Below are 27,700 nucleotides of genomic sequence, written 5' to 3'. Positions count from 1 at the left end.
CACTCTGTCCCCAGGAGCTTTTCCCACTAACCTTCTCTGTTGTCTTTGGTGTTTGTGGGTTGAGAAGTCTGGTATCTGCTGCAGCTCACTGATTCAGGATGCTAGGGCACGCTCCGCCTGGCTCCTGGTCTGGTTGGTCCATGTCGCCCACGCTGGGCTCTGCTCCAATCTGCTCCCAGCGGGATAGACCTCATCCAGAGACCATCCAGGCTGTCCTGGGCTGGAGCCCTGCTTCCCTCTGCTCTTTTGTGGGTTCTGAAGTTCTAGAATTGGTTCAGAGCCATTTTTTATAGGTTTTTGGAGGGACTCGGTGGGGAGCTCACGCTAGTCCCTGCTTTCCAGCTGCCATCTTGGCTCTGCTCCCCCTTCATTATTTCTTGCAGCACAATAGTTTCCCATCACAATCATATATCATAACTTGTTCAGTCATCCCCCAATTGATGAGCATCCTCTCAGTTTCTTTCTTGGCCACCACAAAAACTGCTATAAATATATATTCGTATATATGCATCATTTTCCTTTTACTTTCATCTCTTTGGGATACAGACCTAGTAGAAGTATTGCTGAGTCAAAGGATATGCACAGTTTCATAGCCCTTTGGCACAGGTCCAAATTGTCCTACAGAATGTTTGGACCAATTCACAGCTCTGCCAACAGTGCACCGGTATACATTATTATTCTTAGTATTTAATATAATACTAATCAAACCCCGTAACACCAGCACTGCTATGAAATATCAGGACTTTCAATATTATATTCACAGATTCCAGTTTAAAAGACTCTTGCTTCATTAGAAGTTGATAGATCAATCCCTTCATCCTGAGAGACATTAAGACACTTAGGATAACCTTTACAACTGCCTTTCTGGTTCTTAGCAACTGTGTTGCTTTTGCTACTACTTCTCTGTAACTTCATGTATTTGTATTTTTTAATTATTATTTTTATTATGACCTGGAAAATCATCAAAAAAAGAACATTTCCATAAACAAAGAAAGCCAGAAAATGGGAATCGTACATGAAACCATAAATCCACTAGGTGTAGCTTGTTTCTTTTTATATATATTCAATTTAGCACAGTAGCACCAACATTGTTCTGTCTGTCTTCATCCCCTATTTGAACCACACACTGGTGTTTATATATTTTTAAATTATGTCACTGATACCCTTCTCTCTCTCTCTCTCTCTCTCTCTCTCTCTCTCTCTCTCTCTCTCTCTCTCTCTCTCTCTCTCTCCTTCTTTCCCCTTCCTTCTCCCCTCCCCCTTTCCTCTCTCTTCCCCCCTCCTCCTTTCCTCCCTCTCTCTTCCCCACCTTCTCTTTTGATATCACTCTCCTCCATCCTCCCATAAAAATATCTCCTTTTAACAAAGTCAAGAAAAACAAATTTGGTCATGTCCCAAGAATGTATATTTCATTTTGCACCTATACTACATCACTTTCCACCAAGATGGACAGGGCATACTTCATCATCAATCTTTTGGAGTTGTAACTGGTCATTTTCTCATAATGGTCCTCCTGGCAAGGAATGAACTGACTGACTTGAAGGGGGACCAAAGCTGCTGAAAACTCTGGGAGTTTGTTTCCTTTTTTTTTAAGGTAGGATAGACATTTTATTTTCTTCTTAGGAGTTCAAGCATCCTAAAAGGTAGATAGCTTTTTATACAGGCTTTGGAAGAGGTCTAAGGATAGAAGCTGGGGTGGGTGGGGGGGATGTCTGTTCTTTACCTGTCTCATGAGATCAGTTCCTCACTACATTGATGTGGATTGAGCAGTTCCCACAGGAATGTTGTTTCACATACAGCTTGGATAGCACATAGGATTTGAAGATGCTAGTTTCAGAGATGTTCCTGATAACTTTAGCTTCCCCAGTGCTGAAGAGGATGAATTTCTTAAAAGCCTTGTGTCTGGGCACACTGGGTTTGCAGTAATTATTCTGGATGGGTTACATATGGTCTTGGCCCTTCTTGAGTTGCCCATTGTTTTTCCTCTTTTTGGTCTGAGGCAACTGAGGGAGGGAGGACTCCCCCTCCCCCTCCCGCCTCAGCAACTGCACTCTTCTCTTTCCAGACCGCATCCATCATAATGAGCTCTTAATTTAGAGTCTCTTCACTCAGCATTGTGTAGCTGACAGACTAGAATGACATCTGTCCCTCTACCTTCTATCCTGACCCAGATTTCCCACTTCCTTGCCTTAGGGATCCTCACCCTGTCAATGTTACCCCTTTTCCTTGCAAGGATGCTGGGTCTATCCTGTCCATCGCATAGGCCTTTCTATCTCTGGCAAAAAATAAACTATGATGTGGCAACAGCTAGAGGGCAGGATTTTCTACTACTGAACTGCTATATGTCTTTCATGAAAGAGATGTGAGGAATGAGAGTGGCAGGAGCAGCAGAAAGACATGGAAACACTTTCCACAAGGCTAACTAAGCCTTAATTAGGCTTGTATAGGCAAGAGCCTTTTCCTTTCTCTGGCATGCAGTTTGACTTATTAAAAAAATCTAGCAGGGAGTAACTAAATTATGCTACTTGGAGAAACTGCTGGAACAATGATGAATCTATTCTACTCTCTGTTTCTCCCTTTTGTTTTATTGTGGTGACTAGCTAGCTATAGCATTCATAGATGCTTCTTTGCTGATCATGGAGGGCCCTCAAGAAGGCGCCCTCTTTTCTTCTCCCTCTAGATTATTTTCCTTGGCAATCTCATTAGCTTCCTTGCTTTCAATTTTCATCTCTATTTCAATGATCATTATCTATTAAGATGACTCTCAGATCTACTTGTCCAGCTCTAACCTCTCTCCTGACCTCTAGTCTCAAGTTTCCAACTGCCTATTGGACACTGCCAACTGTATATCCTGTAGACATTTCAAACTCTACATGTCTAAAATTGAACTCACTATCTTTGCCCCCAAATGTGTCTTCCTTCAAGTCTCAGCTAAAATCCTACCTTCAGCAAGAGGCCTTTCCTAGTCCTCTTAAATCTTACTGCCTTCCTTCTAAGACTGCCCTCAATTAATCTTGTATATATCTTGTTTGTACATAGTTGTTTGCATGTTATCTCATCCATTACACTGTGGCTCCTTGAGAGCAAGAACTGTTTTTATTTTCCTTTTTTTGCATCTCCAGTGCTTAGCACAGTGTCTGCAACATAGTAGGCATTTAATAAATCATTTGCTTGTTGAATGACTTTTAAAGTTTACTCAATGGTTATTTACATGTTTAAACAAAGGCTTACTAAATAAAGATAATTTTATTTGCATCTTGAATTTTTGTTTTGATACAGAGAATTTTATGTAGGGGAGGGAACCTATAGATAATCATCACACCAAATTTAATTGAAACAGAGAAAAATCTCCTGGTTTGACAATCAACTGATTGTCTAACGAATTTGTTCTCTGAAGTTTGGATTCAGTCAAAACGCTGCACTTGAGGACCTAGAGGGCCACATGTGGTCTTGGGGCCACAGGTTCCCTACCCTGAGAGATCAGAACATTTTATGACTGTTATTTACAGTCTACATTTTTGACCTTGCTAGCTTTTCAGAAAAAGGAAATATCTTGGTATTAGGACCTTTGACCTAGATTAAAACTATAATGAGCTAATCTTATCTCCAAGTGGACAGGTAATTTTTTTTCACCAGAACCCCCCCCAATTTCTACATCTTGATGGAAGAGAAGGAAGAGGGAGAAGTAGAAACCTCAAGAGATGTTTATGGTCAATTCCACCCAATTCCATTGAATGAAAGAATGAGGAAAAGTGCTTCTGATCCAAACCACCCTCTGTAATAACCTCTGTTGGGCATCATACTCCTCTATAGTCAAGTCTTTCAAAGTTATTTTCCTTTACAATGTTGTGGTCACCGTATAAATAATTCTCATGGTTCTCAATTCACTCTGTATTAGTTCATACAAGTCAGGTTTCTCTGAATAGCTCCCTTTGATTTATTATAGCACAACATATTCCATTACACTCATGTACCACAATTTGCTCAGCAATACACCAGTTGATGGACATCCATTTTCTTTCCAATTCTTTGCTACGAGAAAATATGCTGCTATATATTTTTAACATTTGTTTTCATTTTGATATCTTTATGGTGTACACGTCTCACAGCGATATTGCTGGGTCAGTGAACATGCATGGTTTAGTGCTTTAGGGTATTGTTTTAAAGTCTTTTCCAAAATGGATAGATCAATTTGAAACTTCACCAACAATATACCAGTCCTCTCATAGCCTCTCCGACAATTATCTTATTTCATTTTTGTCACTTTGTCAATTTGATTAGGGTGAGGTGGAATCTCAGAGTTGTTTTAATTTTCATTTCTCATGTTATTAGTGTTTTGGAGCATTTTTTTCACATGATTGTTGATAACATGGACTTTTTTTTTCCCTTTAAGAACTGTCAGTTCATACCTTTTATAATTTATCTTTTGTGGAATGGCTCTAGTTACATACTTATCACTTACCTAGATAGTTTGGCTATCAGATCTTTACCAGAAAATTTGCTTATTTTTCCATTGTTTCCACAAGTATTTTCCAATTTTCTTAGTAGTTTTCTTATTTGAGCTTTTTATTAAACATATGCAACGGGAAAATCTCTCATGAATACACATCATCAGACCATCTGTACATATAGAAATGCTGGAGGTATAACCAGAGGGAGAGAATGACACTCTGGAACCAAATACTTCTGAGTTTCTGTACCTATTGGCCTCAGGGAGCATCCCTAAAAAACATCAGTCAACTCTACTCATCTGGAAAGTTTGTGCTAAGCTATGATACTCCCTCCTTCTTGAAACTGGCCCATGGGGTGTGTGTGTGGGAAAGGATATTGGCACTAATGCATTAAATGCATGAAACGTTTGTGGAAGGAACACTTAGGGAATGCTAAAGGCCAACTGCACTTCAAAAGGCACATTCTGTATCAATTCAGGGACACAGATTCAATCTTCCTTTGAGATCACCTGGTATGAGGTGGCCATACAGAATATAGAATCCTAGGTAATATTTAGTAATCCTTACAAAATTCAGGGCAAGCAGGGGGCAGGGGAAGAGGGCTAGTAGTTTTTGTTGAATAGTGAGTCCTTGTTAAAGTAGTTTGTATCCTTGGGTTTATGGAACACTATGCTACTATGTTTGATTTTTTTTTGTAGATCTTGAAAATCTAATTGGGATGGTAAAATATGGAATAGGAAGGAAAAAACTGCTTCGTACTTCATCCATCTGAATACCTCTGCTATTTTGTCATATAGCTTGCTGCCCTACCGACTGCTTTCTACCTTTTGTTCTGGAAACAGTAATCAAATCATACCATGCTATTATTGTTCCTGGAAAAGACATGTCAACTGACTGCTCTATACATCAATTCAACATCTCTGTGACCCCCTACTTTCTTCCCTGACCATCACTACCATGTTTTTTTCTCCCCTTTTAGAATATAAGCTCCTTTAAAATAGAGACTTTCACTTTTGTATTTGTATTTCCAGTGCCTAGGACATAGCATTTAACAAATGCTTTTTTTCATTCATTTATTCATTCACCAAACTGGATATCAAAAGAACAGAAGGTCAAAATATGAAGAATAACCTCACAGAAATATTAATCCACAGTACAAAATATCTAAAAAGAGAGTCAACTATCACATCAATGACCTCAGAGATCTATACACAAAATTTAAAAATACAGGAAAGAGGATGAGCTACAGATAAATTTGATTTTATAGATACCACTGAAAGTCATCGGGTTATGAGTCTTGACTGGAGCGTGGCTCTAGAAGGCTATCTATACCTTATTCAAAAGGAATGGAATAGATAAAAGAGGGTAGTTGGAATAACATTATATATTAAGAAGATATACTTACGTAAGGAAGTTCAGGAAGGAGAATAAGGAAATATGGTGACAAAGAGCATTTGAGTGAAGATCAATAGAGGAATGAATAGAATGGAGACTATTGTTGATACATATTACAGACTACTATGACATAAGGAAATACATAAGCAAACAGCACAGATTTGGCACAGAGGAATTATATCAAATAGTGTTTATGAGAGATTTAAGTGATCTGGACATCTGCTGAAACTCTGACAAAAACCCAGAACTGCTTGTAAATTCTTATCTTTCTTTAATGATAATTTAATTTTATGGGATAAGCAACAACAACTGCTACTATTTTGGACATGACTTGGATCAACAAGGAGGAACTGAGTTGAAATAGAAACGATTGGAATCTTGTAGGAAAGTGACTATTACACCTGAGTTCATAATAGAAGAGATTTAAGCTGAACATAATCCAATTTGCATTGTAAATGTTGGGAGGGCAGATTTCAAAAGGTTCAAGGAAACAGTAATTTAAAATTTTGAGTTCCAAATTCCTTACCTCTTCCCTGCTTCTCTCCTTGAGAAGGAAAGCAATTTGATATCAATTAGACATGTGAAGTCATGCAAAGCTTATTTCCATATTAGTCATGCTGTAAAAGAAAACACAGACAAAACAAAACTCAAGAAAAATAAAGTTAAAAAAGTATGTGTGCTTCAATCTGCATTCAGAGTTCATCAATTCTCTGTCAGATGGTGGATAGCACTTTTCAGCATGCATCTTTTGGAATTGTCTTGATGAAAGTAGCTAAGTCTTTTACAGTTGATCATCCTCACGATATTGCTGTTACTGTATATAACATTCTCCTGGTTCTGCTCATTTCAGAGTTCATATATGTCTTTCTAGGTTTTTCTGAAAACATCCTGCTCATCATTTCTAATAGCACAATAGTATTCCATCACAACCATATAAACCATAACTTGTTCAGCCATTCCCCCCAAATCTCTTAAAGACGAATTCAAATCCAACTTTGGACACTTACTAGCTGTGTGGCCCTGGGCAAGTCACTTAACTTGTGTCTGCCCCATCTGTTAAATGGGGATAATATTAATTTATATATATGTACATATATATTATAATATTACCTCCCTGGGTTGACAATGACAGTTGGTTCTAAAGGAGGGATCTAGGAGCGCTGGGTGTAAGTTACAGAGGCAGATTTATATTTAAAATAAACAAGTCATAGGATCAAAGATAGAGTTGGAAGGTAACTTAAAAGTCACCTAGTGCAACTCCCTCATCTTACAATAATGACCTGAGGTGGAGGTAGGTTAAGTAATGTGCCGAAGGGCACACAGTGTAGTAAGCAGAAGAGCTAAATTCTTAATCCAGGTTCTCTAAATCCAAATCTGAAGCTCCTTCCATGGAATCATACAGCTCAATAGTAGAACTGGCTATCTCAGGAGGTCACGGATTATTACTTCTAACTGAAGATCTTCGAGAAGGCTGGATGAACTCTTTGTTAGGTATGTTGTAGGTAAGATTCTTGTTCAAGAACTCACTGGGTAGCATTCCCCAGGTCACTTCCAACTCTAAGAGACAGAGTTGTACAACGTAAAGAATCAGAAGGTCTGGGTCCAAATTCAGTCCATTCTGGTTACTTGTATAATCTTGGACAAATCACTTAATCAGTTTTCTCATCTGCAAAATTGAGAGAGTTGATCTAAATGTCCTCTGAGGTGCCACCTGTGGGGAAGGAAAGCCAGTCTAGCCGAAGCAGCAAGGTACCCTAAGATAGAGATAGGAGGTGGTATGTACTAGGCAAGTCAACCCACTGTCAGCATGCTGATCACAACTTACAACACTTATAGTAAGCCCAGAACCCTGAACCTAAGAGCCTTGAGAGTAGCAGTGCCCAGAAGACCACTGGCCTGGCTTCTAGCCTGGGCCCCAAAGCTATCATTGAGAGGAGCAGTCCTTATGAAGAAAAGGCCAAATTTCCTTGCCACCACCTGCACCAACTCCTGATCAGCTGCAACCATTAGCCAGGTAAGGCCAAAGCATGGCAGCAATCTCCAGCTCCCAGATGACTGGTCCTGACTCTAACAGTTTCTGAAGCTATCATCCCAGGAAGCAATTTTTGTGGAGATGTGATCTGGCATCGTCCTTGGCATCGTCAAATGGTTCTACATCAGAGATAGGATTATCAGTAGAATTACTCTAAGGACCATCTAACTTGCAAATGAAACCTATATGTGTTGTCTTTCCCTACTGGAATGAGCTCCTTGAGAACAGGGACTGTCTTGTTTTTCTATTTGTATTTCTACAGCTTAGAACAGTACATAATAAGTTAGTGCTTGATAAATGCTATTCAATCATTCATTCTGTCATAAATCTAGGGTTCTATGATTCTGCCACCCTGAAAGTTATTCACTCCTGTCTGACTCTTCGTGAGTCTTTGGGGTTTTCTTGGCAAAGATACTGGAGTGGTTTGCCATTTTCTTCTTCGAGGAAACTGAGGCCAATAGGGTTAAATGATTTACCCAGGGTCACACAGTTAGTCAGTGTCTGACGCCGCATTTGAACTCCTGTCTTTCTGACTCCGGGCCGGTGCTCTGTCCACTGCCCAACCTAGATGACCCTGACTGCCCAAATTAAAATACAGACGTTACTACCAGTTCTCTTCGTTCAAACCACATTTGGGCCATGTCGGCCCACCGTTAGTTTTTCTCCTCAAAGGAAAGATATACATTCCTAAAGCAGAGAGCTCAGATGACAGAAATCAGCACAATCTGGGCATCCCCTCCCGGACCAAGGACGCAGCCGGGCGGGGCCACGGCAGCAGCAGCTAAGCCTGGAGGGGGCGGGGCCTGGGAAGCGAGGTCGCGCAGGGGGCGGGGCGGGCCGGCAGGGGGCGGGGCGGAGCACGGCGGGCCTGGCCGGACAGTGATGGCGGCTGACGGGGACTGGCAGGATTTCTATGAGTTCCAGGAGCCGGCCCGGGGCCGCCTGGACCAGCAGAACCGTAACGCCGGGGCCAGGGCGCTTGACGATGAGGGAGGGGTCGGCTTTTCGGCGTTGGCGTGCGGCCTGGAGGAGAAGCTGAGCCTGTGTTTCCGCCCCTCCAGCCCGGACGCCGAGTCTCCAAGGGCGGCGGTGAGGCCAATCACGGAGCGGAGCCTACTGCAGGAGGATGAGTGAGTGCAGCCAGGGTCGGGCTCGAGGAACCAGTGGGTGGACTGGCGCCTCTCCCTTCTTTCTGTTCCCCGTCCTAGGCCTCTGTCCGCGGCGCCGCGTCCGGCTCTCCCACACTCCCTCCGCTGCTCCCCAAGTGAGAGACTTGCATCCCATTCCTCCCACTGCCCCCTCCCATCTAGTCCCCGCCTTTTCTCCCCTCCCAGATCACGTCTTCCTCTCCCCCCCCCGACCACGCCTTCTTCCCCCTCCCAGACCACGCCTTCCCCAGGCCCCGCCCACGTCCTGAACGCTCCTGACCCACCTCGCCCCTTCCCACCCGGGTAGGCTCCAGGGTCAGAGAGAATCTTTTCACTACTGGGTCCTCCAACCTCCTGCCCTTTCCTTACCTTGAACCTCTGATATTCTTTCTGCGTGTTTTTTGGATGCTGAAATCCCTGCTCTTCACAGTGCTGAATATCAAGGGTTCATGATAAAAGGGGGAAATTAATCGGGGCTTGATAGGTATTCTTTAATATAGTTACATGTAGACATATCTAATATTTGTAACTTGCAAAGTAATCAGGGACTTCCTTGATTTGAATGTCTGGGTGTATAGGTATGTGTTTTTGTTGTTCACCGGTTTTCAGTCATCTCTGACTCTTACCCTCTTTGGGATTTTTGTTGAGAAGATACTGGAGAGGTTTGCTCTTTCCTTCCCTAGCACATTTTACAGGTAAGGCAACTGAGGCAAACAGGGTTAAGTGATTTGCCTAGGGTCACACAACTAGTCAGTGTCTGAGGCTGGATTTGAACTCTTCCTGACTCCAGGCCCTGCACTCTATCCACTGCACCACCTAGTTGTCTATAGGTATATGCATATGTATACATATACATGTACAGCATGGGGGTAGGGAATAGAGAGCTACTGGAAACCTGGAAGACCTGTGTTGAAGTCCTGCCTCTGGCACATACTGGCTGTATGCCCCTGGACAGACGGTTTTCTAAGACTATAAGTTGCAGGAAGTTTGTTGACCTGCACTGATAGGAGTTTCCTCAATTGGGGGGATCTCTATGCCAATGAAATCACAAGTCAAGTTGCTGTACGTACATACACATTTCTATATCTGTCTATCTCATTGGTAAAATGGAGTACCACAGGTATGGTTATCCATAAAATTCAGTTAATAGTAGTGGTATTATCCTGGCTTGTGGAGGAAGTACATGCATACATATATATGTATATGTGTGTGTACACACACACATACATACATACATGTAGGTTCAGGCCTATGAGTTCACTGATATTGGAATCTTCCTTAATTCAGTTTATTAAGTGCTACTCCCTTGGAGACACTAAGGATGGGGGATACAAAAAGAGGCAAAAGATAGTCCCTGCCTTCAAGGAGCTTTCAGTTTAGTGGGGGAGACAATGGGCAAACAAATTTATACAAAGCAAGCTATGTATAGGGTAAATAGGAAATAATAAAAGAGGGAAAGCACTGGAATTGGGGGGGAGGGGTTAGAAAAAGCTTCCCTGGGGAGGGAAATCCCTGTACCATTGCTGGTCATAAAGTGTTAAGCAATTCATAATTTTAGAGAATGGCCTGGGAGCTGGGACGTTAAATGACTAATCTGTAACCAGTATGTCAGTCAAGTCCTGAACCTTGATATTACCAATTCTCTTCAGAATACTATGTTGCCTCTGTTATTATTACAGTCTACATACATATATTCATAATACACATAAACACACATATACATACTTATCTCTGCCTTTAGCTTAGTGCCTAAGATAGGTGCTTAAGAAATAAATGTTTCTCCATTTGAGTTTATGTTTGAGGTGTGTGTATCTATCTACATCCATATGTATGTGTGTGCATGTATGTATGTATTGCTCTGTCTTCCACAAAAATTCTACTCCAGTGCCTTTTCATGTGATGAAGGCAACCCAATTAATCCATCCATCAGATACCTGCAAAGTTACTATTCTCAATACACACGTTTGACCAGTTCTTGAAAGCTTCTTGGGGTAAGCAAAGTTTGACAGGTCCTATTAAGTTATGTCTCATAGTATCCCAGACCTTATACTTTGTTTCTGTCTTTTCAAGGACCTGCTTAAGTTCTTACAGGTTTCTCCCTGGAAGGTTGGCCACCAACTAATTTTTTTTTTGTTATTGCTCAAAGCAACTCATGAAACCATCTACTAAAGCCTGTAGGGATTGTAGTTTTATAGGTAGTTGGTTAGTCAGTCAATAAACATTTGTGTCTATACTGTGCTAAGTACTGGAGATACAAAAAAAATTTGTAAAACACACTCCCAGCTCTCAAGGAGGTTACAGTCTAGTGGGGGAGCCAACATGCAAACAACTATGTACAGACAATGTACATACAGGATAAATTGGGAAGAAACAACAGAAGGGAAGTACTAGCATTAAGGGGAATCAGGATAGGTTTCTTTTAGGAGGTGGGATTTTATCTGGGACTTGAAGGAAACTAGAGAAACCAGGAGGTGGAGTTAAGGAGAGAGAGAATTCAAGGCATGAGAGGACAGCCAATAAAAATGCCTGGAGTTGGGAGCTGGAGTGTCTTGTGCAAGAAACAGTAATGAGACCAGTGTTACTGGATTGAAGAATACGTAGGATTGAGTAAAGTGTGAAAAGCCTGGAGGGAGGGAAACAGGTTATGAAGGGCCTTGAATGGCAAACAGAGGATTATATATTTGATCCTGGAGGTTGTAAGGAGCCACTAGTAGCATGGTTGACTTGTACTTTAGGAAAATTACTTGGTGGCTAAATGAAGGATGGACTATGGTGGGGAGAGACTTGTGGCAGGGAGACCAATCAACAGGCCATTTCAGTGGTCCAGGCATGCCATGATGAGGGCCTGCACCAGGGTAGTTGCAGTGTCAGATAAGAGAAGGGGGTATATGCAACAGATGTTATAAAGGTAGAGTTAACAAGATTTGGTAACAGATTGGATATTGGGTAGCGGATAGAAGAGATGGTGAGGAGTGAAGGATGACACTTAACCAGGGTGACTGGAGGATGGTACTGCCCTCAACAGTAACAGGTAAACTAGGAAGGGGAAGAATTTGAGAGGGAAAGATAGTGAATTCAGTTTTGGACATGCTGAATTTGAGATGTCTATGGGATATCTAGTTAGGCTATGTAAAGGGAAACTGGTGATTCAAATCTAGAAGTGAGCAGAGAGTTTAGGGCTGGATAAGGGAATTTGTGAGTCATTCACATAGAGATAATAATTGAATACATGGGAACTGATGAGATCACCAAATAACCTGGTGTATAGGGAGAAGAGAAGAGGGCCCGAGGACAGAGCTCTGGGGAACACTTACTTTTAGTGGGTATGACCTGGCTGAAGAGCCACTAAAGGAGACTGGGGAGAAGTCAGATAGTTGGGAGGAAAACGAGGAGAGAGCAGTGTCATGAAGATCCAGAGAAAAGAGAGAACAAGGGTAATCAACAATGTCAAAGCCTGCAGCGAGATTAAGAGGGATGAGGATTGAGAAAAAAAGTTAGATTTGGCAATTAGAACATTGTTAAATAATTTTGAAGAGGGCATTTTTGGTTGAATGATAAAGTTGAAAGCCAGACTATAGAGAGTTACGAAGAAAAATTGGAAGTGTTGATGTAGACTTTCCCATGGAATATAACCACAAAAAGGAGGAGAGATATGGGATGATAGCTAGCAAGGATGGATGGATCGGTAGAAGGGTTTTCGAGGATGGGGCAGACATAGGCATGTTTATAGACAGTATGGAAGCAGCCAGTAGACAGGGAAGGATTAAAGATTATCGAGAGAGTGAGAATTATAGAGGGAACAATCTGCTAGAGAAGACGAGATGGAATAGGATCACTTGTGCATGTAGAGGGGTTTGCTTTGGCAAGGAGAAGGGCCATCTATTATGTAAGATAGGAGTGAAGGCAGAGAGAGTGACAGAAGTGAAGTGGGTGATATGAGATGAGAGGAGAAGAGGGAGCTCTTAGTGGCTTCAATTTTTTCAGTGAAATATGAGTTCTCAACTGAGTGGGTTGGGGAGAGGGAGGTTTGAGAAGGGATGAAAAGGTTTGGAAAAACCACTGTGGTCAGTGGGATAGTGAGTCAATTAGGGAGGTGTAAAAGGATTGCATTGGAGCAGTGAGGACCCAGTTGAGATTATATATCATAAATTTGTAGTGAACCTAGTCAGCGTGGTTTTATGATTTTTTTCCAGCTTCATTTGTGAGTAGTAAAAATGGCAGTGGTAGTAGGAACAAATGGATGGTGGGAGTAATTCAAGCTAAGGCTTGGCAATGCAAGAACAGTAGTAGGATAAAGGCGCAAGGTACTGCAGAGAAGAGGACAGTGTACAGCCGAAGTGGTTCACCAAGGGTTTAGGTTGGAAAACGATGTAGTCATTGCAAAAGTGATGGCCTGGGAAAGAACTGAGGCTTAAGTGGTTAGTGGTTATGGTGAGAACAAATAACAGGGTTTGGGTTTGAGGGCACATTGATGAATATTTTATGTTAAAGTGTTAAAATATGTACATGATCAGTGAAAATACATTGAAACTATTAAGTTTTTACCATGTGCCAGGCATGCAAAGCTTTTGGGGGGGGGGAGAGAGAAAGAGAGAGAGAGAGAGAGAGAGAGAGAGAGAGAGAGAGAGAGAGAGAGAGAGATTTAACTATTTAACTAATTGGAAAAGATAACACATATAGGTAAGTGGTAGCCCTGGGAATTTTGGTCTGAAGAGTCACATGGTCAGTCAAGTGATGGTTTTTTCAGAAGCTCTGGTACTATTGATTTGATTACTGCCCCCAGAGCAAGAGGCAGAAAGTAGGTGGCAGAGACAGGAAGTGGTATCAGGAAGGTGGAGAAATGACTAGGTGGGTTATGAAAGTAAAGTATGATCTAGAGTCATTTAGTTAGAGCGGACTAGTTTATATTCACTTGGTCACTAAACAAGACCATTGAGCCCCAGGGCTAGAGTTCCTAAGATAAAGTAAATTTCCCTAGCGACTTGGTCATGGTTTCTAAAAATCTCAGGTACAGAAATTAAGTCAGTTTTGAATGATGCTGGGCCAGCTGGACAGAATCAAGGTAGCTAGGATTAATAGGCAGATGGCCAGAAGGATGGCTGGATGTGGAGAGAGAGAGAGCGCATTTGTGTACATATGAACACTCAACCAACAAAAGTTGAGATTTCAACAGCTACCATTACTAATACCCAAGGGAAAGTATTTCTTCTCTCTCTACTTTTATATTCTTGTAAAAACTTTTCTTTAAATTTTTAAAGTGGTATTTATGCATGTTAGGATTATAAATGACAGGATTGCTCCAAAGTAGTAAGTAGAGTTATAGTAGAGCATGGATATGCAGCTGGAGTAGTAGAAAGAGCATTGAATTTGGAGTCAGTGACCTGAGTTTTGAATTTTAGTTTTGCCCCTTACTAAGTGTGTAACCCTGAAAACCTATGGCACAACTTCTCTGTACCTTGGTTTTCTCAACTTGGTAATGAAGGAGTTTTACTTGATAACTTCTCATTTCCTTCTATCTCTAATTCTTTGATACTGTAACCCAAAAAGTTTGGTTACATCTGTGCATAATATCCTTCCAAAACAAAAGTTGTATCTCTCCCACCCACATAACTACTGCCTAGTTCAGGCTGTTATTACCTCTTCTCTGGACTCTTGTAATGACCTCTTATTCATTTCCCTGCTTCCAGTATCTGCTTCTCTCTGATTTATCTATCACAGAGCTACCAAGTTAGTATTTCTAATACACAGTCTTACTGTATTTCTCCCTTGGTCAAAAACTTCGCTTGTGCCCTATTGGGACTAGGATAAAATGGAAATTCACCCTGGTATCTCAAGCTTTGTACAACCTAGTTCCCACCTGCCCTTCTGGAATTATTTCATATCACTTCTCTTCACTTTATGTTCCAGCTAAACAGGCCTATTATCTCTTCACTGAACTTAGTGTTTTAGCTTTCATCTCTGTGGACTTCTCTGGCTACTATGTTTGGAATGTTGTCCTTCTATCCTTGTCCTCCTTCCTCCACCCCAATGGCCCAGAGATAGGTGTTCTTTAATTCATTAAATTACCTTGTACTTATCTATTTATACCTTGTACCTTCCAGTAAACTATAAACTCCCTTATCATAGATATGATTTCATTTTGGTTTTTGTATCCCCAGGGCCTGGCACATAGTAGGTACTTAAAAAAATGTTTATTGAATGTCTGTTGAGTGATAATAATATTTTCTTCCCTCTATAGCTAATCTGAGTCATTCCACTTCCAGTTGTGCTGTCCTTAACATGTTGAGACAGAAGAGCTGTCATCATTCTGTCACATACTTGGAAGATTAAATTTACTTTTGGTTGTCTCTATAGGCAAATTGTTCCTAACTCCTTTTTTCCCCTCATAGTCCCTAATTTCTGACTCTGGACCTTCTCCAAATATTACTCATATCATTTTAATAAGTCCTTGGCCAGTGCTGAGTTATGCTCCACTCTGGGGATTATTGAAAAATCTTTAGGTAGTATGTTAGACAGCTAGCATCTGAGAAATCAAAAGAGTCATGACATTTCTTTGAGGCATGGCATCAGAGAGCTGAAGAATAGAAGGAAAGGAAAGAATAGGAAGGGAAATGTGTGGGGAAGATACTCAGTTGTATAATTCTTTCTGTATCAAAGTGAATTCCAAAGCCAGGTGTTATTTGGCATTAGCCATGATTTCTTCAAGAAAATTAGAGATATCAAGGGAATACTTTATGTATAAATGGGCATGATAAAAGACAAAAATGGTAGGGACTTAACAGAACCAGAAGAAATCAAGAAGTGAGAAGAATACACACAAAACTCCCTATACAATAAAGATCTTAACATCACTGATAACCAGAATAGTATGGTTACTAATCTAGTCAGACATCCTGGAGAATGAAGTCAAATGGGCCTTAGAAAGCGTTGCTAACAGTAAGGCTAGTGGAGGTGACAGAATTCCATGTGAGCTATTTAAAATCCTAAAAGATGAAGCTATTAAAGTGCTGCACTCATGCCAATGAATCTGGATAACTAACAGTGGCTACTAGACTGGAAACTATCAGTTTATATCCCAATACTAAAGAAGAACAATGCTAGCAAATGTTCAAATTACCAAACAATTGCATTCATTTCATACACCAGAAAGATTGTGCTTAAGATTCTGCAAGCCAGGCTTCAGCAAGACATGAACTAAGAATTACCAGAAGAGCAGGCTAGTTTTTGAAGAGGCAGAGGAACTAGAGACCAAATTGCTAACATTCATTGGATTATGGAGAAAGCAAAGGAGTTCCAGAAAAACATCTACTTTTACTTCATTGACCATATTACTGTCTTTGACTGTGTGGATCACAACAAAATGTGGCAAGTCCTCAAAGAGATGGGAGTGCGAGATCATCTTGTTTCCTGAGGAATCTATATGTGGACTAAGAAGCAACAGTTAGAACTGAACATGAAACAACTGATTGGTTTAAGATTGGAAAAGGACTACAACAAGGCTATATATTGTCACCTTATTTATTTAACTTATATGCAGAGTACGTCATGCAAAATGCCAGGCTGGATGAATCAAAAGCCATAATTAAGATTGCTGGAAGAAATATCAACAATCTCAGATATGCAAAGATACCACTCTGGTGGCAGAAAGTGAAGAAGCATTAAGATGTCTCTTGATGAGAGGGGAAGAGGAGAGTACAAAAGCTGACTTGAAGCTTAACATCAAAAAATTTAAGATCTTGACAACTGGTCCCATCACTTCCTGACAAATAGAGGGAGAAAGAACAGAAGTAGTGTCAGGTTTTATATTCTTGGGCTCCAAGATCATTGTGGAAGGTGACTACAGCCATGAAATTAAAAGACGTTCCTTGGAAGGAAAGCTATGGCAAATCTGGACAGCATACTAAAAATTAGTGGCATAACCTTACTGGTAAAGGTCTGTATAGAAAAAGCTGTGGTTTTTCAAGTATGTATGGCTTTGAGAATTAGACTATAAGGAAAGCTGAGCACCACAATTTACTCTTTGAATTGTGGTGCTGGAGATTTTCGAGAGTTCCTTGGACAACCAGGAGATCAAATCAATCAATACCTAAAGAAATTAATTTAGGCTATTCACTGGAAGGTCAAATACAGAAGCCGGAGCTTAAATACTTTGTCTAACATAATGGGAAGATATGACTCACTGGAAAAGACCTTGATGTGAGAGGTTGAAGGCAAAAAGAGAAGGGGATGGCAGAGGATGAGATGGATATAGATAGTGTCATGGAAACAACAAACATGAACTTGGACATACTTTGGGAGACAGTGGAAGACAGAAGGGCCTGGTGTGCTATGGTCTATGGGATCACGAAGAGTTGCATACAACTGAATGACTGAACAACAACATGTGTATATGTGTTTATATATATTATGTATGGTATACATCTATATATACATACATAGAGAGAGAGAGAGAGCACTGCAACGTCAATTCAAATATCATTATTCTTTGGGGAAGGTGAAAGGAAGGTGCATTTTTCTTACTCTTTAGATTTTAGTTCATTTGGTGTTTCTTTTTTGTGTACTTTCCTTTATTAAATGTCATCTCATTTAGTTATTACTACATCTGTAACATTTCATCAAAGTCTCTTTTGTTTTTATATAATTATGTTGTATGCTAAATTTTCTTTGGGAACTGAACCTTAAATTTCATCTAGGGAGGTAGCTTTAAAGAGTGCTCCTTTTGTTTGAAATGACTTGGTACATGAGATGCTTTACCAAAAATATACATCCAGTGAATATGCAGAGAATTCCAGGCCTAGAGGACCCTTAGAGATTCTCTGTTTTACAATCTTCATTTTGGATGGGGTTGCCTAAAGGAAGGAGTGATCCTTCTTGATTAGCTTACCAGTTTAATGTCTCCACAAATAAGCATAATTATGCTTATGCTACCGTAGTACATGAATTACTTGGGATAAAATAACAATTAAATTTATTGCTTTTACCACAAGCCTTATAAGTTCTTATATCTTGAACTTTTAATTTATGTCATTTTGCTTCAGATATTTCTTTTGCATTAGTTCACAAAATTTTGGCACATATTTTAATTCTTCATTATGGAGCCACATTTTTGTAATGTTGCATGTTAAGTGCATCTTTGATGAAAATTCCATTTTTCCAAGACTGTCCCTTGATTTTATCTGGTAGATTTCCAGTGGGGTTTAAGTCAAGAGAGTTTTTAAACTATTAAAGCTTAAAACTGAACTAAGACTTTTGGGCTGTCCTTTATTTTTCAGAGTTCATCATTCCCTCACTGGGGATAAGATTTACAGTCCCAATGAAAGTAGAAAATCTTCCATATATTTTTTGGTAAATATTTTATAGCAGTGAAGATGCCAAGACCCTTACAGGCTTATATGAACTTCAGACAGTTTGGGTATAGCCTTGAATGGAAAAAGAAGTTTATCAGTAAAAACTACCTTTCTCTAAATTTCATTACTCTAGTCTTTGTATTGTCTTATGACACTACTCTCCTGATTTTCCTCCTGTCTTTCTGACCCCCTCCTCAGTATCCTTTGCTGTATCTTTATCCAGGTCACACTCAGTAAGGATGGGTGTTCCGTAAGGCTCTGTCCGAGGCCCTCTACTTCAGTTGATCTCATCAGCTCCCATCAGATCTACTTTCTCTCTTCTAACTTCCTATCTCTTTCTTCCTATTAGACATCTTAAACTGGATATCCCATAGAAAATCTCAAACTCAATATGTTTAAAACTGAATTGGTCTTTCCCTCAAGACCTCTCCTCTTCCTAACTTTCCTGTTATTGTGAAGGGTACTGCTTATTTTCCCAATTGCCCAAGCTTGCAAACTAGGTGCTGTCTGGGCTCCTCACTTTTTCTCACTCCCATATCCAATTTGTTGCTAAATCCTATTGATTTTATCTTTGTAACATATCTTTCATACACCTCCTTCTTTGCCGCTACATTTTTACCACCCTGTTGCAGGCCCTTATCACTCGTGCCTGGACTATTACAGTATACTATTGGTTGATCTCCCTGCCAAAAGTCTCTTTCCCTTTCCAGTCCATTCTCTGCTCAGGTGACAAATTGACTTTCCCAAAGCATAGGTCTGACGGTGTTATCCTTCTACTCAGTAAATTTCACAGGCTTCCAATCACCTCAGATCAAATATAAAATCCTTTCTTTTGTATATAAAACCCTTCATAAACTAGTTCTTTTGCCTGATTTTCCAGTATTTTTCCATTTTATACCCTTCCATGTACTTTTCAATCCATTGACATTGGGCTTCTTGGTGTTCCATGAACATAGCACTCCATTTCAAGGCTCTGGGCATTTTCTCTGGCTGCTCTGTGTGCTTGGAATGCTCTCCCTGCTCAACTCCGCCTGCTGACTTCATTCAAGTCCCAACTAAAAGTCCTTCCACAGGAAGCCTTTCCTATCCTTCTTAATTCTAGTGCCTTTCCTCCACTAATAATTTCTTATTTATCCTGTTTATAACTTGTTTGTACATATTTGTTTGCTTGATGTCTCCCCTGTTAGATTGTAAGCTTTTTGAGGGCAGAGACTGTCTTTTTCCTTGCTTTATATCACCAGCTCTTAACATGGTGCCTGATACATAGTAGGTGGTTGATAAATGCTTCTTGACTTGACATGATAGTATTGGTTCACAGCCAATTTTTCTTTTTAATGGTCTTCTACTTCTTCCTCTTTGAAGAGGACTGTGCTGCACTTCAGTGGAATCAGTTACAGCTTATCCAATTGCTAGGTCCTTCTGAAAGTCTTCACTTTCTAAAAACTAGGCTTTTTGAAGCAATAATTTTGTCAGTTTTTCATTTTTGATCACTCCCTTATTTTCAGGTGTGAAGTTTTGTTTTGTTGTAGGCTTGAATTACCCTTGAAACATTTGACTTCCCCTCACCATTAACCTTTGTATTATTTCTAATGCTGAAGTGTACTCTTTTTAAAAAAGCATTTATTTGCTCTCCCTCTTTCCCTTCTCACTACTGGAAAGAAGAGAAAAGGAAAACAGAATTCTTGTAACAAATATTCATAATCAAGCAAAAAGTTCCTATGTTGGCTTTGTCCAAAAACGTATGTCTCATTCTAATGCCTTGATGGACTCATCAACTCTAAGGAGAAGGGTGACTTTCTATATAATTGGTCCTCTCGAATCATGATTGGTCATTATGTTGATCAGACTTATTTAGTATTTCAAAGTTTTGTGATGTTGTTAAAGTATTGGTATCAATATAGTATAGCATTGCTCTCTGGGTTCTACTCACTCCACTCCATACTATTTCATATGAATCTTCTCAGTTTTCTCTGAAACCATTCCCTTCATTGCTTCTTATAGTATTCCATTATATTAATGCATCTTAATTTGTTCAGCCATTCATCAGTTAATGGACACTTGCTTGGATTCCAGTTCTTTGTGTTCTTTAAGAGATATAACCTTATTTGGGTCCATTTTTTCAGTTCAAGAAAAAAAATTCACTTAAATGATGAAGTGCTTTTGCCAACTATTTCATTGTGAACCTTTTTGGTTTGACCTTGAATTCTGAAGCTTCCTTTCCTTTTCTGCAATCTTTGCAGCTAGCACCTCAGTCAGATCCTCATTCAACAGTTCTTTCCGAATTCTTTACGTATATTTTCTTGGAGTAATGTCTGTTCTCCAAAACAGCAAAAGAAATCAATGAAACATGGAATAAAATTCAGCACTAAGTTCATCACCTTAAGAGGACAAACGTAAGCTGGGGAGGTCTGCTTAATCTGGTTTCATCTAGTTATGGGTCATTTGTTCTAAGTCAACCTAGTGTCAATAGAAGCATACACTCATGACCATTGCTGTCATAAAATGAAACCATATCAATATTATTATTTGTTCTGAATGATCTTCGTATCTCTGTACCTAAGAGGATTGTTAGGAAAATATTTTTTCAAACCTTAAAGTATTATAAAAATACATATTACTAAATGACTAAGCTGGTTAGTGGCAGAAAAGGGCCTAGAGTTCATATCTCTAAATTTCTATTCTACTATTTTCACTGTAAATACACACACACACACATATACACACCACTCATATACATATATATATATATATATATACACACACACACATATCATAATAAATTCATCAAGTATTTATTAGGTGCATGTTTTGTGCTAGGCACCATGCTAGTCACTAAGAACACAGAGAGAAAAACCAAAAAATTCCTTCCCTCAAAGAGTTTATTGGGGAAAACGACAGATCTTTGTAGGCAAATGGTTTGTTAGTTACTCTTCTGTGGCGATGATAATAAAGTATGAGGGTGTATTTTTTATTCTTTTGGTATCTTCCCTTCTTTTATATACCTTGAGAATTGATTTCATTATGCCCTGCAAATTGTCTCTTTCATCATGGACTTACTCTGTTTATATTTGGTCTAGTCCAGTTTCCTTTCTCATCTTTGTTTTCTCTGATTTTTGAGTCTAAAGTAATAGATTTACAGTCCTTGATGGTGAAAAGGGTTTGTTGTAAAAATTTTCATGTATCTCTTCCATTTTTAAAAATGTTTGTTGCTAATTTATCCTTAAATACATACAGTTCTCATTTTACATATATTCACATTAGATGCACTCACATTATGCATTTTTATCTTTATGTAAAGAATTCTGAAAGAATTGTTAAATGAGGATCTGATTAAGCTGCTAGCTGTAAAGATTGCAGAAGAACCAAAAAGGTTCATAACAAAACAGCTGGCAGAAATATTTCATCATTTGAGTAAATTATTTCCTTATATTGAAAAAGTGGATCCAAATATTTCAAGAATTTTAAAAGTTCAAAGACTAATTGAGGATAATATTGCTTGCTATTGTCAGATATAGTATGAAAAAAGAGAATCACTGTCTAAACATTTCCTGATAACTTCATAAAAAAGTTGCAGAGCCAACCACCCCTGATAAAGGGTAGGTACAGTGGGTGGGGAAAGGGCAGCATACTGTACTTATGTTAACTTTACTGTACAGTACTGTGCATACTTTGTCCTTAACTTTACCTTTCATTTCATAATTCTATTTATTATCATAGTAAGGTATTTTAATATGTCTGCATTTTAGTACATTTTATATCTTGCCTAAAGGTTTTGTTTTGTGTGTGCATTTGTTGTATAGTTTAAATGAAGTGGATAGGTAGGGGCAAATGCACATTATATTAAAATTGCTTTATGTAGAGGTCTGTTGGAATAGTCTGCTTATGTAAAGCAACAACTGTCTGCTCTTAGGATAACTTTGCTTAGTTGTGTTTCTCACCAAGCTATCTTCAGACTTTCCCCCCTCCACTGCTTTTTAATGGTTTCTGAATCATCTGCTATCATATTTATGTTATGTTTCACTGATAATACACTGGAGGCACTGGAGGTTTCAGACTCCAGCCTCTAACAGGTTCATTCTTAATCTGGTCAGACAAGAAAACAACTTCAAAGGGATTAACAATAAGCTTTATTCTAGTCTAGTCTTCTCTAACACAGTATTGCTGATAATGGAAGCACCACAAACTCCTGCAGCATTCCCTAATCACTCTTCTTGCAGGGGCCTGTGAGAAGGGGGGGCAACTGCCCCTATGTCTCTATGGGGTCAATCGAGACAAGCACAACTTGTGCATCCCCTAAATCCCCTCAAGCCTCAATGGGGGCCAGTTGAGGCAAAAACAGATTTCCCCCTCCCAAGCCTTGATGGGGGTCAGTCAAGGTACAGCCTTCCAGCTTGTGCATTCCACCGTGAAGGTTCCCCAACTCACTGACCAATGCCCACCTGTTTTATAGGGCATCAGGCGAAGAAGGCATATTGCCAACAATAGCCTCACAAGTTTACATCACCTCATCCCTGTATCTCACTGTACTGTTGCAGTGGATGTTTACAATTTCAGCACACATATTTATATTATTTATCATTATATAATGCTACGCAAGTGTGGTGGAGATGTTTTGAACCATGAGCCTGGGAAACTGAGATTGTTATGGCCATGGATCCTGGGAAACTGAATTCTTGGAAATAATAACAAAAATCCACCTTACACACACTAAAATCAACCTTACACTGAAATTCACCTTACTGACATACTGTTAGTTGGAAGTTAGATTTTACCTGCAGTAGGTGTAAGCTATAAAATTTGTGACCACTTTCTTCCCTTTCCACTATCAGATCCTACACTGAAGGAGGAAATAAGTTTCTATCAGTCTTTTCTTTACCTAACATTTTGTACCTTTATCATGAACACTTGTTTTTCTTCATATTCCTATCTTTAATTCAGATTCTTAATGAGTTCTACAGAAGACACCAAACCTGTTCAGTAGAGACAGAAAGACTGCTGTGACGAAGTTTAATTTGGAAATAAGCTGAAAAATGTATCTTTGCACGTAAGGTGGCAGCATGGTATAGGGTAAAGAACCTGAAATTTTTACTTCCCTAAGAGACCTGCTTCAAATTCTGCCTGTGACTCTGAGACTATGGCCAAGTCACTTACTCTCTGAGATCCTTAGTTTCCTTATCTATAAGATGTGGATGATAATACTTGCAGTACCAACCTCAAAGGGTTGTTGAGAGGATTCAATTAGATAAAAGTGTGTAGAGTGTTTTGTGCACTTTAAAGGTATAGTATCATGCCAGTAGTTGTTATTAGGATGTGCCATTTGCAGAAGCTAAGAACTGGTAAGAAATTGAATTTGTGGTAGTATTATACCCACATTATCTTTCTTCAGAACTCTTTTGTCCCAAAACCAATTGAGTTTTCACTTGACAGATGTACCCTACCTACTCTATTGTTACTTCTCCTAAAATTCCCATTTTAACATATTTTTCATTTTTTACACATTATGATTTAGTTTTCTTTCTTTACTGGAGGTAGAGCCAGAGGCTATAGGTTCAAATCCTGTGTCTGCTACTTAGTCCTTGTGTGAGTTTCAGAAATTCACTTAACCTTTCTTTTCCTGACTTTCCTGATAATGTAAAATGAGACAGCTGGGCCAGATAATAATGTCTTAGGTCCTTTCTATCTCTAAATTCTGTTCTTCTACTGTAATATTCAATTTTTAAGAAAATGAGAAGTCATGTAGAATTTTAACTTACATTGACTATAGTTTTTTTCTTTTCTCAAGGATTTGGAATGCATTAACAGATAATTATGGTAATGTGATGCCAGTAGATTGGAAGTCATCCCATACCAGAACTTTGCATTTGCTCACCTTGAACCTCTCAGAAAAGGGGGTAAGTCCTGAATTTGCCCATTTATTTTCTGATTATCTTATTTTTGAAAATTGATATTAAAGCATGTGTGACTGGCTTAAAAATCCAAAGCTTAAGAATCCAAATTCTGATTTATATAAATATTTGACAGATTAATTAGAAACACATTAAGCTACAAATTAACAATTGTGCTCCACTCCAAAATTAAAGAATTTGGAAGTATCTACTCTTGCCATCTTGTCCCATAAGCTATCACAGCTTCTTATCCTGTTATTTATATCTATGGACTCATATATCCAATTGATCTTCAGATCTTATGTGGATAACTTATACCAACTAGGCTGTTTATTTGTTATACCTTGCTCCTCCTTCTTGAAGAGCCTACTTCCTTTTTTGTCCTTACATCTCTTGTTTGATCTTTTATGCTGCTTCTTGTTTATAGTACAGCATTGACAATATAGCATGGCTTTGTATCCCCATCTTACATTTTTCCATTGCCCTTGGGTTACTAGCAATTTTAATTTTGTGGAAATTGTGGTAGTCCATGATTCTAACCATATAGTGTCATTGGTATTAAAAACAAATGGTTTTTTTTGTTTGTTTTTTGGTTTTTTCAGAGAGAAACTTTTTTTTTTGTTTTGTTTTGTTTTTGTTTTTTTTTTTCAGAGAGAAGCTTGGGGTCATTTAAAGTTCCCAAATGCAATACACACTATTCTCTTCATCTTACTAATTTCTTGGTCCAGATCTTTGCCCATCTGTGATCTATAGCCAAGACATATATACTAATTGACTAGTGTTAGAGCTTAGCTGTTCACCTGCATGTCATAGTTTAGATAATACAATTTTTTAGTTACATTTCAGCAAAAGGCCAATAAACAACAGTGGTTAACATTTAGTGCCAGGCCAAAGCAGCTCACTTTTGATGTGCTAAGTGATAGTACATAGTAAGGATATCAGTTACTGCTTAAATGTATTTTTAGGTTTGGAACAGAGTGCTAACACAGATGTAATCTCTTTATTAGTGAGGTGATTATTGTTAAACTGGAGCCACGATGTCAATACCAGGGACTGTTTTGTTTTGGTTTTGGTTTTTGTATCCCTAGAGCCTAGCACAATTCCTTGTGTACAGCAGGTGATTAATAAATGTTTGTGGGACTGAATTTCCTGGAGAAGAGAAGACTTGAATGATTGTTGTCTTCAAACATGGAGAAAGGATTAGATTTCTTCTGTTTGATCCCAAGGTGGGGAACCAGAAACTGTGGGAGGAAAGTGGGAGGACAGTTTCAGCTTGTTGTCAACATCCTAACAGAGTCATTAAAAAGTTGAATGGGCTGCCTCAAGAAATAGCAGGTACCCCCTTCTTGGAGGACTTCAGATGGACTATAAGACCCAAGTGTCGTGCATATTATAGTGGGGATTTCTTTTGTGTGTGTTAGAATGGGTGGCTGCTGAGCTGTCAGATTTTATGATTTTGTGATTGTCTGAGTTAGAAGTGAGGAAGGCATTAGCATAGTCAGTACAATGGCATGGAGATTGGAAATAGAGTCCAGGATGTGAGGAACAAAGACCAGGCCTGTTTGGCCAAATCATAGAGTGCAGAAACTGAAGTAATATATAATGAGGTTAGAAAGATAGATTGGGGTCAGGTTGTGAAGGGCTTTAAAAGCCAAACAGAGGCATTTATAGTTTAGATTAGAGACAATGCAGAGCCTCTGGAGTTTGAATAGGGCACTGACATGATCAGATCTCTGCTTAAGGAAAATGACTTTGGCAGCTGTACCTAAGAGAGATTGGAGTGGAAACCAGGAAAATAACATATGCAATAACTATAATAATGCAAACTAAAAGAACAGTAATAAAGAAATGAATACTGTGTAATTATAGTGACTGATCTAGGCCCTAGTGAAGAGGGAAGAAAATGTAGGTCCCTCTTGTTATTCAGGAGGATGTCCTCATTTACCTCCTGTCTCCATGCCTTTGCACTGGCCATCCTCCATGCTTGAGTGTACTTTTTCCTTAGCTCTGCTTCATAGAGTCCATCTCTTCTTTGAAGATACAGCTCAAACATTACCTCTTACATAAAGTCTTTACTGATGCTCCTTACTGCTGGTGCTCTCTTTTGCTAACTACCCTGTATTTTATTACCTTTTATTTATCCTCTATATATTTAAATGTGTTCATGTTTTATTCTCCATTTGAATGTAAGCTCCTTGAGAGGAGGGATTGTTTTGTATTTGTATCTTTAGCACCTAGTACAGGGAGTGACTTACAAGGAAGAGAAGAGGTCAAAACCACCCAACAAAAGCAACTGTGTCTCAGAATAGACATTTTACATCCATAATTCCTTGTGCCTACCAGCACAAGGTGGGAAGTGCACTTCTTCATCTCTTTTTTGGCTCCAAGATCAGGCATAATTACACAGCATTCAGCTTCATCTTACTGGTCTTTTGTTTTGTTTACATTGCTTTGTTCTTTATAGATGTTGTTTTCATGGTTCTGCTGACTTCACTCTTGTCAGTTTTTCTCCTGTTTCTCTGAGCTCTTGATGTTTTATTTCTTGAGGTATTACATTAAATTCTTATACTATAGTTTGTTCAACCATTCTCCAGTTGACAACTTTGAATCTCTAGATATCCTCTTAAGCAATGGTTGTACCTTCTCTCTCACCCCTGATATAACACTGGTCCTGGGTGGGGAGTTGAAATACTCCTTGGTCACCACTGTCACTTCCTTTGAAGTCTACTTCCTGCAACCCTTCTTTCTTCAAAGTCCACTCAATCAAAATTTTTCATTCAGTCTAATTTGTGGTGGTTTTATTATACTGACCCTCCAGGTCATTTTCCCGCATTTTTCAGAGTTCAGTACCTCTGTCACCACCTTCCTCTCTTCCTCAACTTTTGTCCTCATACTAGGGGAATTTAATATTCCTATAGATGCTCCCTCAAACTTGCTAACCTCCTAATGCCTTAGCCTCTTTAAGTCCTGTGATCTACTCCTTCACTCCACCTTGGCCACAAAATATTCTCTTTCCTTAATTAAAAAATTGTGTCATTCCTCTCTCTGACCATAACCACTTGTCATCTCAACTCTCCTTATGTATCACCCCACCTAAACCTATTCTTTACTCTCATTGAGACCTTCAGTTCCTCCACCCCTTCATGATGGGGAAGTGGGTCTTGTTGGGTTGCATGTGCCAACTGCCCTGGCTGGTAGCAGTCTAACCACTTTTCCTAGTCTGCCCACTTGAGTCCCTATATAAGTTGCAGTGTATCTGTTTCCATCTGTCTCCTAGAAAAGAGAGTTCCTCTTCTTGCCTTTGCCCTGCTGCACCCTTGCAAGCTGCCCCTTCGCAGCTTGGATAGAACTAGAGTGGTACAGTAGATAGAGCACAGGACCTGGAATCAGGAAGACCTGAGTTAAAATGCAGCCTCAGACACTAACTAGCTGTGTGTCCCTA

The 27,700-nt window shown here is 39.4% G+C and overlaps 1 protein-coding gene across 3 annotated transcripts in view; it reads left to right on the top strand.

Annotated features, from left to right (window-relative positions):
- Positions 1-8,726: 8,726 nt before the first annotated feature.
- The window catches only part of FEZ2 (fasciculation and elongation protein zeta 2), a 58,928-nt gene continuing 39,954 nt past the window's right edge, over positions 8,727-27,700 (top strand). Inside the window, exons 1-2 of one of the 3 annotated variants that reach the window (XM_036752587.1) lie at positions 8,727-9,008; positions 24,156-24,264. In XM_036752587.1, coding sequence (XP_036608482.1) covers positions 8,761-9,008; positions 24,156-24,264 — 357 coding nt within the window. In that variant the 5' untranslated portion in view covers positions 8,727-8,760. The remainder of the gene's footprint in view (positions 9,009-24,155; positions 24,265-27,700) is intronic. The other 2 variants (XM_036752588.1, XM_036752589.1) reach the window with 2 other exon arrangements.

This window comes from Trichosurus vulpecula, chromosome 3 (assembly GCF_011100635.1).
Source record: "Trichosurus vulpecula isolate mTriVul1 chromosome 3, mTriVul1.pri, whole genome shotgun sequence".
Classification (NCBI taxonomy): domain Eukaryota; kingdom Metazoa; phylum Chordata; class Mammalia; order Diprotodontia; family Phalangeridae; genus Trichosurus; species Trichosurus vulpecula.
This window is presented reverse-complemented; position numbering and strand designations above follow the sequence as displayed.